The following is a 14,514-nucleotide window of genomic DNA, read 5'->3' as shown; positions in this document are numbered from 1 at the left end:
TAAATGAAATTAGAGTACCAGAATTAAAAATTTTTTTGCATTGCAGGTTTACTGGTATTTCATTGATAGTAGGACCAATAAAGACAGGCTCTAATGTTTATTTGTCTACTGTTGAAATGAACATGATGAATACAATGTTGAAATATTTCAGGAATTGTGAACATAATAAAGGCAGTTATCATTTTGAACAAAATAGAACACATATTACAATGCCTGCAGATTCTGTAAGGCTTTGTTCATCATATGTGTCTCTAGACTCTTTGTTTATGAACACATAAAGCCTAAAAATGCACAAAAATAGTATGATAAAGCAGTCCATAAAATGAGAGCTAGGGTACCTGTAATAGAAGGGTAAGGCTTCTGCCCGTATTCCCCCTAAATTATAATCATAGGGAAAAAGATATATAAAATCAGGTAATATGATCTGATTAGAAGTCTTTCCAATAGAAGTACAACATGACTTCAGCTGTGTAGGACTACACCCCTTCATGGGCAGAACTCAATAAGCAATACTGGCTAGCAAACAGTTATCGCCATATTTTAGCGGTATTTACAAAATTACTCCGTCGTTCGTTAAATTAATGAAACAGAATTAATTATGATACTTAATTAGCTATTCACCGGTGTGTCCAGCTTGTTCACTGCTGCTGATCATGTTTCTATATAACGCAAGTTAATCATGAAAGTATAAATAGATGTTTCTTACAACAAACTGAAACAGTTATTGCCATTCAGAAAGTTTCATGCAATTCGTGAAATAATATATATTTATTATATAGCATACAGTAACCTCGAATATTTGATTGTGTGACTATTTGAGTGTTTCTTTTACAGTAGATTGATAGAGAATGAAACAATTAGGCCAAATTAATCAAATGTTGTAGTTCCGATTACACCTCTTTAAAATTTAGGGTAGGTAGGTAGAAAGGAATTTTTTGTACATTTTTTTAGAAGTACACTAAGAACTAATAACACATTTATCAATGTCGACTTTCTCTATAAGAAAGACCAATGTCCGCTGGTGCCGGGAAAAAAACAATAGTATCTGAAAGCTTATTTTATTCATACCTTGTAAAAAAACTAGGGTCGGCACCAGAATTCAAGGGTCGGTCGTGTAATCGGAACCACATTTTGTTTTAGGCCTTAATGACTTTTTAACTTGTTATTATATAGGTCATGGGACATCCCCCTGACTAAGTTAAAAAAATTTCATTGGGTTCATAACTTTATGTTTTATTTTTCTCTTATGTTACTTGCTGTGAAGAATATTCTTTTTCTGTCCTGTATTGTCAAATACTGTAGGAAGAAATACCAGAATTGTAACTGACTGGAACTGCGCAGATGGGATACTGATGTACTGGCGATATCTGTTACATGGTGATAACTGTTCGCTAGCCAGTAGTGAAACACAGTATTGCGATCAGGGTAAATATTAATCAGTTTTCTGTAATACTAATAGGTGTTTCAATCTTCAGAGATTGTTTACATATATATGTAAACGGGTCCATGGCCTGTGTAAACTGTAATATTGGTGAAATGACTTGGTTAAATCAGTTGACATCTTAAAACACTATAAAACCAGTGCAGGGGAGGCCAACAAGTTCATGACACTCCCACTCGGTTGCACTGATTATGATATAATCGCTCTGATGTCATGACAACAAGTGGGTTGACGAGGTATCTTGTCACTCTGACCCATAGGTGCTGTCGCCTATGCCATAATCGTCACAGCCTGTCAGTAAACAGCAGTTCAGAAGGGTGTAACCACCTGTCGACTGTTTGAAAAAGTTCGAAGCAGGCATGGCGAATTATTGTACGCTTACCTTCACCAAATTTGCATTGGGATCAAATGTTTGAATTTGTACAGTTACAAAACTTTGCAGCTCCATGATGTCGTTTATCAACTGCTAATGATGTTAGGAAGATGTTTTTACAAAACGTAATGTTCACTGTCAAAGCATTTTCGAAGTTGACAAGCGACACAATTATATACTGTTTTCAAACCAACTTTTAACATATATTCATATATTTCTTGTGTTTTACTTCCGTAAAGATAGTTTTAAAACTATTATTATTGAGAATAATATGTTATAATATATATATATATAATATATCAAATTACTAAAGGCTATCAAAATTAAATTGATGCATATCTCTTTCAGTATTATCGTTATTAATATGTTTGACTAAAGAATAGTTTTACATAATTATTATTAACGGGACAGCTATTTCCGCTTCCGTTTTGTGCCTGATCTGATCATTCCCGAAGATGTTGGGAGACTGTGTTCTTATTGTGTTCATATCAATATGTACAGCTTTGCTTGGAGAAGGTAATTGCTGATTTCACGAAACGCCATTGATGCATAAACACCGTGTGAAAGTTGTTTCCTTTGTTTCCCATGTAACAGTTATATGGAATCATATCGTACTTCAGAATATAGCTTGTCCAGTTTTCGATCAATGAAGCGTTATTACCCAAATTTCCATCCAATTGAAAACAAAGGTCCAGTTCATATGGGAAAGACTGGACTTTACGGGGAAGCGCAAATATAACCCTTTATTGTGCCTCTTTCCACTGATCTTTAAGTTTTGTGAAGTTATCCACTTTCCGATCAAGTCTGCATTTATGATAATTAGGGTTAAATACCCCGGTCAAACAAAGAAAACCAAGTTCTAACTTCTATCGCCAGTAGTTGTTAGGAATACCTTATGTCATATTCCATCCGGGTTATCCGCGTCGATCTTCTGGCGCGTCTTTTGTAAACTCACGTAATAAACCTGTCGCGGGTCAAGAAAGCTTTGACTGTTTGTGCTTCCTCCTGGCGTGGTGGCAGTGCTGATCTTATCCACGTCTTCAGAGGTACCTCACAATATAAGTGAACAGTCACTCGCCTTATATCAAGCGTGTACGACTCAATTAACCGCTCGACACAATGGCTAACACACATCGTGCACCAAAGCAGTGGTGCTTGACAAAGTCAGAGACAGTGAACTCTTTCGAAAACTGGAAGCAGAACATTATTTATACACTTTCCCATGACCCAAGCTTTGCTCCATTCCTCACTGGTATTGAGTGGGCTAAGAAAACACGTGCAGCTCCATTACGTGGCTTCGTGGATGATGGTAGGGACGTTAGGGGAGGACTCACTGCACAACAGAAGGTTACCATGCTAGAGCTCATGCTCGGACAGATAGCCAACTATTGTCCTGTCATATCAAGAAACACAATTGTTAAGAACTCCACCTCTGTTGATGGGATATTGCAAACTATTAGACTCCATTATGGATTTCAGTCCACTGGAGGGCACTTCCTTGATTTCAGTGATATTCAGTTACAACCTGATGAGAAGCCTGAGGACTTATACCAGCGTTTAATTGCCTTTGTTGAAGACAACCTTCTTCGCCAAAATGGGGGTATCAGTCACCTTGGTGCCAACATAGACCAAGCCGAAGATATGACCCCCACACTCAAGAAATTTGTTGTTTGGACGTAGTTGCCCTTGCTCCACCAAGATTTGCCGAAATTGGTGAAACAAAGGTATGGTACTGAATACGATCAAGAACTTTATCATCAAACCGGAAATATCTCAGGCACTCTCTTCACTGCTGGATGAGGTCCGTACTTCTGGAGAGGTTAAAGTTATGAGAGCTGCCACTTCTAGACATAATCATGAACAGACCCTCCCTACCCGTCACACAGCATTTCCTAAGAAGAATTTTGGTTAAACTGGCTGATGACCTTTATTGTGGTGCCAACTCTATCCCTGAACTCTTGTCAAATTAGCGTCGTGTTCAAGACGCACTTTACCGAAACAACCTCCGCTTGTCAGCCAAGAAGACCTTCATCGCACCATCTTCTGTCAGCATCCTCGGATGGAGATGGAAGGAAGGTGCCCTCACGGCTTGCTCTCATCGTGTATCTGCACTTGCTTCCTGCCCCCACCAGAGTGTGTTACAGGGTTGAGATCCTTTATTGGGGCATACAAGGTCCTGGCACGTGTCCTTCCTAACTGTGCATCGTACATCTCGCTCTTGGATAATGCCCAGGCAGGCAAACAGTCACAAGACAAAGTTGCATGGACGGATATCCTCTTGGACACCTTTACAGCTGCTAAGGCTGCTCTCAACTCCACGAGAACAATAACTCTACCTCGCCTAGCTGATCTGTTATGGATTGTCACCGACGGTTCAGTGAAGTGTAATGGGATCGGTGCCACACTATATGTGACAAGACAGGATAAGCCAAGAGTCGCTGGTTTCTTCAGTGCCAAGCTCCGCGTCCGACTGATAACTTGGCTACCTTGTGAGATCGAAGCTCTCGCCATAGGTGTAGCAACTAAACACTTCTCACCGTACCTCATCCAGTCCAAACACAAGGCTTGTATACTCACCGACAGCAAAACCTGCGTCCAAGCATATGAGAAATTGTGTCGTGGTGAGTTTTCAGCCAGCCCACGTGTATCGCCTTTTCTCTCAACAGTAAGCCGTTATCAAGCCTCCGTCCGCCATCTATCTGGTAGTGCCAACATCCCGTCAGACTTCGCCAGTAGAAATGCTGCCGAATGCAAGGATGAACTTTGCCAAGTGTGTATGTTCATTAGAAAGTCTGAGGAAGCCACCGTGTTGAAAGTATCTGTCCAGGATATTGTCAATGGGGACTCTAAACTGCCCTACACAAACAGAGCGGCATGGCATGCCATTCAGTCAGAGAATCACGATCTCCAACGTGGACACTCTCCCCTAGCACAAGGAACTCGACCATCCAGGAAGCAGACTGATGTCAAGTACATTAAGTGCTACTTAAACGTTGTAACTATTGCTCGGGATGGGTTATTAATTGTGCAACAGAATGAGCCTTTGGCTCCCACCCGTGAGTGCATCGTAGTGCCTCGTGATGTACTTGATGGCCTTGTGACAGCCCTACACCTCCAACTCGACCATCCGTCATGCCACCAGCTTAAACTTGTCATGCACAGATACTTCTTTGCCCCAGACTTGGACACAGCTGTCGAGCTCACCACCACCTCCTGTCATGTGTGCTCTTCTCTCGCAAGGATTCCTCACACGTTGGAGCACAGTCTACAGGTCATCCTCCAGAATCTATCGGTCTTCTTTTTGCAGCTGATGTAATGGAAAGGGAGAGGCAACTTGTTCTTGTTGTGCGTGAATATGTAACCTCCTACACCGCTGCTTGCCTCATACAAGATGAGCGCCATGAATCCCTGCGAAATGCTCTCATCCAGCTATGCATTCAGTTGAAACCTCTTGCTGGCCCCCTAGTGTAGTGAGAGTGGATCCTGCTCCTGGGTTTGTGACTCTAACGAACGACCCCCTACTCAAAAACACAATCTTTGTTTGGAGGTAGGAAGAACCAAGAATCGTAACAAAAACCCTGTGGCGGAGAGAGCGATCCAGGAGGTAGAAAAAGAACAGTTGTCTCAAGACCCAGTTGGTGGTGCCACTACTCCCCTATCCCTGGCCACAGCTGTAGCACGGCTGAACTCGTGCACGCTCTCAATGCCTACACCTAACATCACTGTCGGTGATCTGGTTTACCTGCATTCTGACGGTACTAAGTCGTATGGTCGTAAGCGATATCTTGTTGTTTCTGTTGGCTGCGCTTGGTGCAACATCAAGAAGTTTGTTGGCTCCCAACTTCGCAGCACATCCTACTGTGTCAAGCTAACGGACTGTTAGCCACCGAGTCAAATACCTCTGTACCAGCCCCACTACTGTGACTCGGACCATGACGACGACACTACACCTCTCAGCGACTGCCCCCCTCCTCGCTTGTCAGATGTCCCCACGGAGATAACAACACACACACCACCACCACACCACACCCACCCACCCGGTGACACACCTCCTCCCAGTATGGAAGATGAGCCACCTCCCATGATTCATCCCCCTGAGGACCAAACACCCTGTGGAGGTATCAATTCTGAAGTACCTACGTCCGAGCACCCAAACAGAGACTGTGCTGTAACTCCAGCCGGACGCACCTCACGTTCAAGGAGACCACCAACAAGATTTGATGATTACTATATGGACTTTTAATTCTGTATTTCTCTCCGTTCCATTCCAGACACTTTTCATGGACATTTAAATTCTAGTCAGGCAGTTAGCCATTCCAGTGTTCATTCCGTTAAACATTCGCCTTTTGTCCAGTTCGTCACTCTCAACTTAAAGAGTTAAGAGAAGAAAAAGTGGTCCCGCCAGTAGTTATTAGGAATACCTTACATCATATTCCAGCCGGGTTATCCGCGTCGTTCTTCCGGCGCGTCTTTTGTAAACTCACGTAATAAACCTGTCGCGGGTCAAGAAAGCTTTGACTGTTTGTGCTTCCTCCTCGCGTATGGAGAGTCAACTTCTTTCTTTCTGTGTAGGTACTAACACCGTTATCATGGTTATCAAGCCAAATCAAGCAAGTGATGTTAGTACCAACACCAAAATGTGGCACTCACTGCAATAAAGAAGTTGACTACCCATAGAATTTGGTTTTCCTTCATCCTTACAATTTCTAAAATGCCTCTCAAAGAAACCCATTATGATAAGTAAAGAATTTTGCTGGGTTAATCAGCTGGTTAAGATTTCTTTTTACCCAACCCTGGCTTCAAGCTAGCAAGACAAATTCACACGATAGCTAATGATGGGTGCAAATTTTGTGTGTGTGTGTGTGTGTGTGTGTGTGTGTGTGTGTCTGTGTGTGTGTGTGTGTGTCATTTGTGTGTGTCCTGTGTGTGTGTGTGTGTGTGTGTGTGTGTGTGTGTGTGTGTGTGTGTGTGTGTGTGTGTGTGTGTGTGTGTGTGTGTGTGTGTGTGTGTGTGTGTACTTGTGTGTGTGTGTGTGTGTGTGTGTGTGTGTGTGTGTGTGTGTGTGTGTGAATATGACTGACTGACTGACTGAGTTTGTTTTGTGTTCCTTCATTTTAGTTAATATATTTAGCAATAATCATGGTGTGGGGACACCAGTGTTGTTACTTAGACTATTCATATGACTGACTGACTGTACCCAATATTCCAGCAATATCATGGCAGGGGGAACCAGAAATGGGTCTTCAGCGTTGTACCCATGTGGGGATTCAACGGGTCTTCAGCGTGACGAGCCAACGCTTTAACCACTAGGCTACCCCACGGCCCCTATTGAATATGAGAACTAGGGGATGGGTAGTGTGTGTTAGATTTTCCTCTATGATCATGTAATTTTGATCAACCTATGAATATATTCATGCAGCAGTAAATGTTTGAGAACTGCACTTTAGGCATTATTATGACATTAAGCTGACAGGCAGTGGTTAACTTGAATACTGTATAAAGCAGTGTTCAGACCAACTTGCTCACAGTGATTCTTAGACTCAAAATATACCTTCTACATTTTCTGGTTCATTTTCAGAAAAATGATAATAATTATGCCCTTGGGGAAACTTTTATGCCAAATGTTAACTTTCATGTGACCATATCTGTCATCAACAGATCAACAGTTAAATTTTGATTGTTTTCTTGCAGGTTTAACATGGCTACTAGTTTACAGGACTGAGAAGTACAAGAAGCTGAAAGCCGAAGTAGAAAAGCAAAGCAAAAAGTGTATGTAGAAACATTCTGTTGCCATGGTTATGAACGATATTATAACTGAATGACATTGTAAAGTATTAATTAGTCTGAATGGTGACTTGAATGGTTGTAAAACATTGTAATGATATGTAGTCATTTTTGGATATCACATTTAGAAACAAAAATAACTGATTGAACTTTTTGACAAGTATTGTCTACTTGTTAAAATGTTGTGAAACATTATCTTAAGATCAGTCTTTTTTTATATGATTATGTAGTTGTATTAGTAGGAACAGCCTGATAATATTATACATGGATCGTATCATTAATTTGGAATACTTGTATACTTGTAAGTTTTTGTTGAAAATGTAGATAATAAACGTCATGTAGCCATGGTGATACTATTATTGCCTGTTTTCCAGTGGAGAAGCAGCGAGAGGCTGGTGGAGAAGCAGCTGATCGTGGTCAGAAGAAGAAATTAGGTATGATCACTGATCAGTGCTGGTTATCGCTCACAATATGCAGAGTGATCGTTTTCGATCAATGATCGATTGTAATCGTAAACCTCACCACTAAAGTATGTTGTTTACATTGCAATTGTTTATGTCTTGATTTAACAAACACTACAATAAGGAACATACATTCTAAAGTGAAATTTTATGTTAAATTTTCTTATCAATATCGATTAGTCTCCCGAGCCTATCGGTAATCTCTGATGCAAGTGAGATCGATTGATTGATCCAGCACTACATATAGTAAATTAAAATGTTGCATAAGTGTGTGAGTGAGTTTAGTTTTACGTCACGCTCAGCAATATTCCAGCTATATGGCGTCCGTCTGTAAATAATTTAGTCTGGACCAGACAATCCAGGGATTAACAGCATGAGCATCGATCTACGCAATTGGGATATGATGACATGTGTCAACTCAGTCAGCGAGCCTGACCACCTGATCCCGTTAGTCGCCTCTTACGACAAGCATGGGTTACTGAAGATGAATTCTAACCCGGACCTTCACGGTATGAGTGTTTGAAGCCAGTGGTATGAACCGTGAGTGGGAAGTAAACGTGAAATACATTTAAAAAAGTGAACATAATACTACTTCAGTATATTTGGAGATTAAACCGACTAACTGAATAAAGCTGTGTTTTGACTGGCCTGTCAAAGGTGGTGACTATAATGGGCCCTCTTTGGGTTGATTGTACAAGGCTGTTTAAAACTGACTTTACAAGGACCCCATTTATGAGAAGTGTAATAGGCCCCATTTATGAGAAGTGTAATAGGCCCCATTTATGAGAAGTGTAATAGGCCCCATTTATGAGAAGTGTAATAGGCCCCATTTATGAGAAGTGTAATAGGCCCCATTTATGAATGAACTGTTAGTTATATAAGCAGGTGGTTATATTCCAATGATATCACAGCGGGGACACCAGAAATGGGCTTCAAACATTGTACTAATATTTAGTGGTGTTCCGCTGATCGAAAATAATCGAAAATCCATCGAAAGAAGGATTAAAAATGATTATCGATTGTAAAAAAACATATTTTCGATTAATTGGAATTTTGTTGTTTTACTTTAAGACACTTGAATGAAGTAAACTAGAGATTAAATTTGACGAATATTCATGAACAAACATGCCCTCAACAGCGTAAAGCTATGCTCATTGTAAAATTTAACTACTTTTATTGTTTAATTACAATTCCAGTGTCTTTCTTGCATGACAGTATTAGTTATAAGAAACATTTATTAGAAAAAACCTGGGGAAAAAACCTTCAAATTGGTGATTTCATTAAAAATGTATATATTTCGATTATAATAGATAATCGTTCACCACAATCCTCCGATAATCGATAGTGAATTTGGTTTCCTATTCCCAACACTACTAATGTTGTATGTGATGAGCAAACACTTTGAACCATAAAGCTACCAGCTGCTTTTTATCATTATTTAATGTACTCATGATTGACAAAGATTTCTTCTCTTTACAGAACGTCAGGAAGAGAAGTTGAAAAACAACAGTCGTGATTTGTCTTTTGTAAGTTTTGTAATCTTGATCGTTTGTTTTGCAACTATCTCCATTGAAGGGTAACCATGGGTAACCATGAATATTTCATCGCGTTTGTAACCATGGTAACCATAACATTCTTTTCTGCCATTTCCTTTGTATTAATTGGTGAGATGAAATTGGGTTTAACGTCGTGCTTGAGAATATTTCGCTCATATGACGACGTGCATGCGTGTGTATGTGTATGTGCGGCTGCTTGTACTAGCCCAGACGTAAGCTGGTTTTATAGTGCTAGCCCACTGAGATACCATACCGCAGTGAAGCATGAATACCCCACTCAGACACATTATACTGACTCCGAGCCGACTAGTCCTTGTACCCATTAATGCCGAGCGCCAGGGAGGGACCAACAAGTACCATATTTTAACGTCTTTTGGTATGACGCGATCGGGGGATCGAACCTGCGATCTTTGTATTACTAGGTTTACTGATTATCCATAGCTAAAACATTGTCAGTCAGATAAAACAAAGAAATTATATGCAAATGGAATGTTATTAACTTTTAGTTTCATTTGATAACATACAACAGAAAACATAGGAGGGACATTTTTTGTTCTACTGCGTGCTCCAGACTTGATTAAGGTACATGCCACCATGATGTACTGAAATATTCCTGACTGTGTAACAATGTTCAAACACTCACAGTGTTTCCGTTCTCCGGTATATACCTGAAAATCACCGGTAAAATTTGTTGTGGACCGGTAAATTGAAACCCATCCGGACATTGTGTCCGGTAAATAATCATGTATCAAAATAAAAAAAACATGGGTAAAGCGAAATGACAGTCTTGGCTGTGCTTTCATGGTCGCAAAAATTCTTTTGTTTCGAAAATTCCCAGGCTAAAAATAACTTTAAAATGAGTACCCACAGTATGGCAATAGGATACGATTGGCAAATTTCATTCATGACCGGTAAAATTTTAGGTCGCCTGACACAGTGTCCGATAAATAATTAAGTCAGCGGAAACACTGACTCATTCATGGTGAAATGGTTGTAATCTGGGTTTTTTATGTTTCAGGTGAAAATGAAGTCAATGTTTGCTATTGGGTTTGCGTTTACTGCCCTTCTAAGCATGTTCAATTCAATGTAAGTTGATGTTCCCTCTTAGACACAATTAGTACAGATGATGCATTTCTTCAGACATGGTCACCATCATTCTGTTGCTTTTTAAATCTTGACTGTTCTTCCATATATAATTCCTGATTATGTTTCCAGGTTTGTCAGTGCCAAACCTGTCCTTGTCTTACTTACTACCGCCATAGAGCTGGAATATTGCTGAGTGCGGCGTAAAACTAAACTCACTCACTTACTTACTGACTTGACCTGTGAAGATCCGGGTTAGAATTGAACTTCAGTAACCCATGCTTGTCGCAAGAGGTGACTAACAGGATCGCGTGGTCAGGCTCGCTCACTGGGTTGACACATGTCATCGTATCCCAATTACGTAGATTGATGTTCATGCTGTTGATGCCTGGATTGTCTGGTCCAACTCTGATTATTAACAGACTGCAGTCATATAGCTGGAATATTGCTCAGTGCGGAATATAACTAAACTCACTCACTGACTACTGACTGACTCACTCACTCACTGAAGATTACAACATCCTTGATGATGATGTACTGGAGCAAGAGTCTGAAAATGTTTGTGTTACTTCAAGTGTTTCAAAATGTACATGATATACGGATCCAATTTGGAGTTTTACATGAGTACCAGAATCATTAAATCATGATGCGATGAGTAATTCACTTCCCCAGGTCTCAAGATGGTGCTGCCATAGAAGAAAGAATTAGTTTACAAAGCGTTAAAATCATTCTATTTCTTCGTTTCAGATTTGATGGTCGAGTTGTTGCCAAGCTGCCATTTATGCCCATCTCACTGATGCAAGGAATCTCACATCGGAATTTGCCGGGAGAAGATTATTTTGACTGTTCCTTTATCTTCCTCTACATTCTCTGTACCATGTCCATCAGACAGGTGAGTTGCTATTGAGATACAGCGGTGATTTGTTGCCATGGTGATCGAGTGTTATTCGGCCGATATTTGGCATTTAGATACTGATTACATGTCATTCTGTGCCCCAATTCAATGAAGAGTTGCTTCCCTTAGCAGCAAACAGCTCACAGTGATAGCTCCTTGCCGCGGTCTCCATACTATTCATGCCCTAGTCACAACTTCCCACTGTGTTAGTGTTGAACTTGCAGTTGACTGCTTCTTATGTTTACCAAGAAATGATGATTGTGATGATGCTTCAGATAATTTGTTTTGTTTGTCCGTTTTATTTAAATTCTAACTATCTTGTAATTAGTACATTGAGAACGTGAGGAATTGGCATGCTTTTTCTACTTGTATGCAATCTTAAAACCTGCTCATTATACAAATATCAATTCCTCAGGTAAACAGGACACAAGTAGATGCATCCCAAAGAGATATACAGTCGAGCACCGTTGTTTTGAACTCTGATAACTCGGTATCTCGGTTGTCTCGATATAACATCTTGGTCCCAGCAAAATCCTTCATAATTTATCATTATTCAAGCTCTTTTAACTCGATACGGTTGTCTCGCTAGTTCAGATATTTCGATATAATTTCATGGTCCCAACAAGCAAAATTACCCTTTTAACTCGATACTTGCAAAGGAACTCGATATTCACCTACTTTTCATGGGCAAGTATCCCTCTGAACTGAAGTTCATTGTCCACAATCTGCATCAGTTTGGGTTACCCTGCTACATGTTCGGGCCTCACCGTGATTTATACAGGTCATGGAACCATGTTGCAACTATGACATTTCGTCCCAAAAATAAAGTTCTAATCTTAATAAAATATGGATTCACAAACAAAGAATACATATAATTCAAAAGGAGATCAGAACAATTCTTAATTTGAGCTGAGGCAGCTCAATCATTCAAAATTTCAGTGGGCTCCTTATTAAATTGTTTTGTAGGAACTGGAAGACTGACGTAATGCAATGAAGGTGTTACACACTGCGAAGAAACTTGCCAATGTAAATTTCATTGAAGTGTCAGATGTCCATAGCAGCAATGGTGTGATGGGGTGGCCCAGTGGTTATAGCGTTAGCTAGTCATGCCGAAGACCCTGGTTCAATTCCCTATGTGGGTACAATGTGAAGCCCATTTCTGGTGTCCCCTGACGTGATATTGCTGGAATATTGCTAAAACTCACTCACTATACCGTAATCTGCATGAGTCTGGGTTATCCACATAATATTAGTATAATTAACACAAATTAACATAACACAAGTAACATTCTCACTCCCCTCATGTTTCAGAACATCCAGAAAATGCTGGGTCTCGCTCCGTCCCGGGCCGCCAGCAAGCAGGGCACTGGGTTCTTTACCCCACCAAGTCAGCTTACAAAGTAACGTCCCTACCAACTTTGCTCTACTACTCCATTGAGAATCCAACCCATGGACTTCACTACAAGAATGCAAGTTATCACAAGATATGAATAAAGGCTAAAAGGAAAAGATCGTCTTCAGAGAACAGGAGGGAAGAGTTTCTGTTAAGAGCGTTGTGCCAAGACTGTAACCTGACCATTGCCTGATGGTTACAACCCTGTTATCTGTACATATTAGTATTCGACGATGAAAGAATTCACCGATGTGATCTCATATATATCATACATGATACATTTCATTAGATGGTCTTATAAGTGGTAGTGGTGTTAATAAATGTAGTCTATTATTTCATGTTAACATTTATTTAAGTAATTAATTAAAATCACATGGATATGAGACAAAAGTGATATTATTTTTTTTTATCTTAAAATACATCCATTCATCCTTCAAGGAAATTGTGTATGGTGATAATGTAGACTGATGTATTTTATAATTTATAAATGGAAAGTAAATATACTCAACCAGATTAGGTAAGTAATTTGATGGTGAGCATACCTCAAATTCTGAGATTAGTACCTTGGCTACCAGCCATTATCAGATCCCTTTAAGAAAGTTGTGTGAAAAGTCTTGCATCATATTTCTCAGCATATTCTATCACTGCAATATTGTGTTTGTCTCTGAAATAATTGTTTACAGAGGTACTTATTCAGAAATAAACCTTTTAGATATACTCCTGTTTGTGTTATTTGTAGGTAGATCTGAGAGTAAATTTCTGGGCTTTTGACAGCCACAACCATATGACGGTGACCACCTCTGTGACGTATTGGTTTATGCCATCAGCCTAGAGAGCAGGTCGATTCCGTGGTTGGATCACACCAAATATATTTGCATTTGTTGGTAGGTTTTCCTTATTTACGCCCATGCAAAATTAAGCCTGGATTGAATCAAACTTAAATCAGCAATGTTTAACGCCGCACTCAGCAATATGGCGGATGTTTGTAAATAATGAGTCTGCACCAGACAATCCAGTGATTCAACAGCATGAGCATCTAACTATGCAGATGGCATGACGTGTCAACCAAGCCAGGGAGTCTGAACACCCGATACCGTTAGTTGACTCTTGGGTTGCTGAAGACCCATTCTAACCCAGATCTTCACAGGTACAGCATAAACAAGAGATCACGCCCTGTTTAGTGAGTGAGTTTAGTTTTACGCCGCACTTGGCCATATTCCAGCTATATGGCGGCGGTCTGTAAATAATCGAGTCTGGACCAGACAATCCAGTGATCAACAGCATTAGCATCGATCTGCGCAATTGGGAACCGATGACATGTGTCAGCCAAGTCAGCGAGTCCAACCACTCGATCCCATTAGTCGCCTCTTATGATAAGCACGGGTTACTGAAGATCAACATTCTAACCCGGAACTTCATGGGTGCACGTCCTGTTTACAGTACTCAGTTACAAACTGAGTCTAACATGTGCAATGCTGCTTAACACAATATTTTAGTCAAGTTGCCATGACATGTCAGATTATTGTGT

The 14,514-nt window shown here is 40.2% G+C and overlaps 2 protein-coding genes across 3 annotated transcripts in view; one reads left to right on the top strand and one right to left on the bottom strand.

Moving 5' to 3' along the window:
• The window catches only part of LOC124269730, a 32,974-nt gene extending 31,001 nt beyond the window's left edge, over window positions 1–1,973 (bottom strand). For both annotated transcript variants that reach the window (XM_046704756.1, XM_046704757.1), the window contains exon 1: window positions 1,824–1,973. In XM_046704756.1, coding sequence (XP_046560712.1) covers window positions 1,824–1,889 — 66 coding nt within the window. In that variant the 5' untranslated portion in view covers window positions 1,890–1,973. The remainder of the gene's footprint in view (window positions 1–1,823) is intronic.
• Window positions 1,974–2,225: 252 nt separating this feature from the next.
• On the top strand, window positions 2,226–13,703 carry LOC124269732 (calcium load-activated calcium channel-like). The gene is made up of 7 exons (XM_046704760.1): window positions 2,226–2,330; window positions 7,506–7,583; window positions 7,973–8,032; window positions 9,539–9,585; window positions 10,634–10,701; window positions 11,446–11,590; window positions 12,905–13,703. Exons 1-7 carry the CDS (start codon window positions 2,270–2,272, stop codon window positions 12,995–12,997), a joined length of 552 nt encoding a protein of 183 aa, XP_046560716.1. The 5' UTR covers window positions 2,226–2,269; the 3' UTR covers window positions 12,998–13,703.
• Window positions 13,704–14,514: the final 811 nt, after the last annotated feature.

The sequence above is a fragment of the Haliotis rubra genome, unplaced genomic scaffold (assembly GCF_003918875.1).
Source record: "Haliotis rubra isolate DU_JTF1 unplaced genomic scaffold, ASM391887v1 Scf147, whole genome shotgun sequence".
Lineage (NCBI taxonomy): Eukaryota > Metazoa > Mollusca > Gastropoda > Lepetellida > Haliotidae > Haliotis > Haliotis rubra.
The sequence above is the reverse complement of the archived record's forward strand: the minus strand, read 5'-3'. Positions and strand labels throughout refer to the sequence as shown.